General features: G+C 40.7%; 1 protein-coding gene across 1 annotated transcript in view; it reads right to left on the bottom strand.

Annotated features, from left to right (window-relative positions):
• The window catches only part of stx18 (syntaxin 18), a 13,674-nt gene extending 8,382 nt beyond the window's left edge, over positions 1 to 5,292 (bottom strand). Inside the window, exon 1 of the mRNA XM_058797420.1 lies at positions 5,076 to 5,292. Coding sequence (XP_058653403.1) covers positions 5,076 to 5,240 — 165 coding nt within the window. The 5' untranslated portion in view covers positions 5,241 to 5,292. The remainder of the gene's footprint in view (positions 1 to 5,075) is intronic.
• Between the last annotated feature and the right edge of the window lie 431 nt (positions 5,293 to 5,723).

Genomic DNA, 5,723 nt, shown 5'->3' with positions numbered 1-5,723 from the left:
ATCGCACATTATCATCAATCACACGCAAAACTCACAAATTCTCTCATTAAAAGCAACAAAGTGCAGATGTATGAATTACAAAAGTAATAGATTAATTGACCATATAGTTAGTGCTGGTCGGTTTTTCCATTTTTATCATTTAATTAAAATTAAGAAATTCTTTAATTAGAATTAAGCAAGAAGACGGGAGCGTATGGCAAGCCGTTTTAACTTTTATTCATTCTCAGGATATGACTTCTTGATATCAACAATTAAATTTTCACTAGTTAAATGTCACCATAGGCTGCCATTCAAAATCAATTGTTGATATCAAGAATTAATTTCTTACTAGTAACAATTTAATTCTTGATATCAACAATTGATTTTGAATGGCAGCCTATGGTGACATTTAACTAGTGAAAATTTAATTGTTGATATCAAGAAGTCATATCCTGAGAATGAATAAAAGTTAAAACGGCTTGCCATAGGAGCGAACTTCTTTTAACTGGAGCGCTGCGTTTATAGAATTCAGTTTAATGCAAGAGTCAAACACGTCCATGTTTACAGAACATTTATAGTTAATAATAGTCTACTGCTGTTATAACTTCAGTTATTCTGAATTATATTCTTGACTTTTGAGATTTTTTTAAAGCACTTTTCTCGTATTATTTCTGAACATATAATATGTATAAAAAGACAAGTTTGAACAAGATATAGTTGTAGTTCATGCATCTTTTCTGCAAAGATATTTAACAAGTGATTAGTTTAATATTTACATCATGTTGACAGCTTCATGTGTGCTGCACTCGGAATAGAATTTACTTTAACTAAAGGGTTAATAAAGAACAAGTTACTTGAATCATCTTCTAGTTACATTCTCAAGCCGACTAGTTAAACATAGTAAAAATCAAGAATTGGTCAAAAGTTTCGTATTTATTTATTTTTGCGATATCGCCAGCTACAGACAGCGTGGACAGCTGCGGTGATTATAACAGGAGATCTGAGAACACTGAACCTCTGGCTGGACTGAAGCAGGCATAATATTCTTTAATGTGAATGTTCTTTGCTTGCTTTCTTCATAATTTACTCTCTGTTTGAATAACTGTTGAAACTAAAGCGTTATAATTTGTAACTTGAAATGTTTTTTTATTAAGTTGTGATCACTTTAAACACAAATTCAGAATCAATCACATCTGTATGAACATCTGTCTGTCCATGTATGAGTCTGCAGTGTCTCTGCTCACCAGCAGAGGGCAGCAGTGACCCGCCGTGTGTGTGTGTGTGTGTGTGTGTGTGTGTGTGTGTGTGTGTGTGTGTGTGAGAGTGTGTGAGAGTGTGTGTGAGTGAGTGTGTGTGTGTGTGTGTGTGTGTGTGAGAGTGTGTGTGTGAGTGAGTGTGTGAGTGTGAGTGTGTGTGTGTGTGTGTGTGATTCCCACAGTGGTCCTGGAGGCCTTGCAGGAGGGCAGAGAGATCAATTGCTCTGGTAATTTAAGACCCTAAAGAGCAAGTAATACCTAAACAATGAGTCCGGCGCGAGTGTGTGTGTCGGGGCTAAAGGAGACAGTCTGCCTGGCTGCATTTAATCTCATCATCAGAGACCCTCCGTTTACCTCACTCACACACACACACACACACACACACAGACACAGAGAGAGAGAGAGAGAGAGAGAGAGAGAGAGAGAGAGAGAGAGAGAGAGAGAGAGAGAGAGAGTGTATTCTGTGAAGTCGCGCGACCGTTAATTTTCCCTCTGACCGTCTCCATGGAGACCGATAGTGATCACCGGTGACGGGTTCGGGTCGGTTCGAGGGTTTTGTCGCCGGTTCATTTTCCACTCGAGGGAGGAAGCGGTACAATGCTCTCTTTATGAGCCCGACAGACGCTTTATGATGTTCCACTTTATTGGGCTTTAGAGAGCCAGGGATTAAAGGTGACTGGTTTAGCACGGAGTACTTAAACCCCAGCGAACACGAATCACACCGACAGAACAACCGATCCTCTGCGTAAAACACCAACGATTCACTCCTTGATCTTAAAAACAATCAAAATAAAACAGGCCTGGATGTGTTTACGCTTCACTCGCTGAACGAATTTAGCTCGAAAGGTCAAAGAGTTCGTCTTGAATGTTGCTGAGCTGATTAAAGTGATTCACTGTTTACAAAAGATTCGTTCAGTGACTCCCGCGGCTCCCGAACACCGGAAGTGATTCACATGAGCGCGCGTGACCCACATTCAGCAGCTCGTCCTCCACAACTAAACACACTCCTGCGGAGGTGTACTTCTGAGATTAGGAGAGATCAGGAGGAGTGTTTCTTCATCAGGTTTGTAGAAATGTGTCTCTGCATCAGTGTCTCAGCAATGGATGCTCTGCAGTGAATGGGTGCCGTCAGAATGAGAGTCTGATAAAAACATCACAATAATCCACAGCACTCCAGTCCATCAGTTAACATCTGGAGAAGACAAAAGCTGAAACACATCCAGCATCAAGACATTTTTAACTAAAATATGACTCCATAATCCATAATAACGCTTCCTCCAGTGAAAAAGTGCATCTGCTGTTGTCTCTCGCATCAAAATCCAGCCACATATTTGTTTAGAGCTGTTTTGTCTTGTAAACGCTGCTTGATCTGCAGATTTCTCTCCTGATTCACACCAGAACACTGTTTCACTGGAGGAAGCGTTATTATGGATTATTGTGATGTTTTTATCAGCTGTTTGGACTCTCATTCTGACGGCACCCATTCACTGCAGAGCATCCATTGCTGAGACACTGATGCAGAGACACATTTCTACAGAGCTGTCCCCATAAACACACATAAACACAAACTCATGCTAATCTCAGGGTGAGGAGACTCAGTGAATCGTCATGTTTGGCTCATCTGTTCCTCTAAAGTTGTGGCGGTGAATCTAAAGAGACAGTGTGAGGAGTCTTACAGAACTGCAAAGCATCTGTCAAAGAAACAGCACACGGTTTATGTTCAGAATGTTCTGGCGTGTGTGCAGTCCATCAGATCCGTAGACGCGTCTCGTTTACATCGAGGTAAAGCGATCTGGAGCGCTTCAGGCCGTGACTCTGCTTCCATCAGTCCATCAAGCGTCTCAGCGAGCGCTGTCTGACGCTGTTTATTTTCCTATCTGTCCTGCGAAGAGAAGCCCAACATCTGCTGGGCATTACGACCCGCGACTGCTGCACTAATTTAATATTTACTCTGTTTTGATCCTCCACCTCTAATCACCGGCCGCCCGGGATCGGCTTTCTGAGAGAAACTGTTCGAAAGCCGAATCAAAACGTTATTTTAGCATGTTTATGGAATCAAAGCGGGGCTCAGAAACACAGATCGGATCCCTCTCGAGCCACACTACAGTATTTACAAGAACACAAAACAAACAATCAGCACTGAAGCACCTGAAATACATATAAATAAACCCTCTGAAGGTTCTGACGGTCTTCAGAAAAGATTCAAAGGCGTTTTGTTTTCATCTTTGCTCCGTGTAATACCTGATAAACACGTGTCGTTTAAGAGAAGTGGCTGTATTTCTGCTGCTCCATCAGCGCCACCTGCTGCCAGAGACACACACACACACACACACACTCACTCACACACACACACACACACACACACACACACACACACACACACACACACTCACTCACTCACTCACACACACACACACACACACACACACACACACACACACACACACACACACACACACACACACACACTCACTCACTCCTCACTCACTCACTCCTCACTCACTCACTCACTCCTCACTCACTCACACACACTCTCTCTCACACACACACACACACACACACACACACACACACACACACACACACACACACACACACACACACACACACACACACACACAGACTATACACACTCATACTCAGCCGGAGCAACGCAATCAAGCTGATGTGGGTTTAAACAACTCAGATATTTCATGGAGCAGATAAAATACATATAATCATTTATTAATCAGTTATCATTTTGACTGAACTCTTTTCTTTATTTAAAGGCTGAAATGTGAGGTTTACCACTTTATGAAACTTTTTCACAGCTTTATTTGAACACTTTGTGCATGTTATCAGATAAACTGCTGTAGGTCACGTTCTCATTTAAATCCGGACATCGCTGGTAATGTTATTGTTTTAGTGTTCATGCAAACAAATATTCATGTAATTTGTTGTTTGTTGATTTTAAATATAAAACTTGGTGAAGTGATTTATGTGTCAGTACTTTTTGAACATCTCCAGCACATTAACCGTGATAACCGTGATCGTTACTGATACAGTGATCACTCAGTTTAGACGTTTAAAGGTGTCAAAAATAATCAATCTGTCATTATTCTAAACCTGTGAGACATTCTGTCGTCTGCGGATCACAAAGAAAGATGTTTTGAGGAACTAAACAACACTGTTGACTTCCATTAAATGACCAGAACAAGAACAATGAGACATCCTCAGAGCATCTTCTTCTGTGTTTCAGTGCTGAGAGAAAGTCTAACAGGTCTGAACACGAGAGCGAGTACATAACGACAGAATGATGATTTTACAGAGAACTGTCCCTTTAACACAGAGTTTTATTACACAGCTGTCTGCAAACCCTTCAATATTCCATAATCATCACTCATCTGACTCTTTCTGACCAATCACACGATCACAGACTCATCGATCTTATCAATCTCAGCTAATCATCATCAGTGTGCGCTGGATTTGATCACAGCACTGTATCACACAGAAATATCTGTTTATATAAATGCTGATATGTTTGGTGTGGGGACTGAAGACCTGCTCAGATCTCAGATAATAAAACATATACACTATATGAATAATGAGCTATTGCTGGTTGTTGTTGATTTATTGCTTACAGTTTTTTTCAACAGCTTACACACAAAACAAACTGTTACGTTAATGACACTTAAAACATGATACCAGAAGTCATCAATACACTGTGTAAAAGCTTAAATCGCAGGTAAATGAGCGACTGTTTCTGTTTATTTCTTCTGAGGCGTCACGTGTCTGTCATGTATATATGTGTTATATGTGTTATATATGTTGTTATATGTGTTATATATGTGTATATCTCACCACTTCTCTGGCTCTGCCGCCGAACCCGTCTCTGGCTCTGGGTCTGGCTCTCTTCGCTCCTCCGGGCTCTTCTCTGATGGATGAATCGATCAATCCGAGCGCTTTATTCCGAGTTTTCACTGTTTTTACGCTCGCTTTGAATAATAATGTTATATCTGCAGCCATCACTGACACGTCGCCGCTCTGACGTCACTCGCCGGCGACCGGAAGCGCGTGGCTACGCAACAGCTGTAGTACACTCAGCATTCTAGCATACTAATACTGTCTGCAAGAGTAAGAGTAGTATTGTAGTATGCTGTCCCGTGTCAACACATACAGTCAAACCAAAGTTTATTCAGACACCAGCTTCAACATTTCTCACATTATCACAGTTTATTCGCTATAGTTTATAAAATGGTAATAAAATATGAGAAGAACTCTGCATCAGAACAAACTGATCTTGATAATGTCAGATAACTTTGATAGACTAACTTTTGTCAGCAGTTAAATTTAAGAACACAATTAGATAAAACCACCCGTAGTCAGGGTTACTGCAGGATTAAAGAGGCGTTAAAAGGCGTTATTCACCTTTCCACAAATGTCTTTAAAAGTTCTCACATCAGAGCAGAAGTCTTACATTCATGAATCACTGCATTAAAAAAATAATAT

This window comes from Onychostoma macrolepis, chromosome 14 (assembly GCF_012432095.1).
Source record: "Onychostoma macrolepis isolate SWU-2019 chromosome 14, ASM1243209v1, whole genome shotgun sequence".
In the NCBI taxonomy this organism is placed as follows: Eukaryota; Metazoa; Chordata; class Actinopteri; order Cypriniformes; family Cyprinidae; genus Onychostoma; species Onychostoma macrolepis.
Note: the sequence above shows the minus strand (reverse complement) of the source record. Positions and strands in the feature narration are given on the sequence as shown.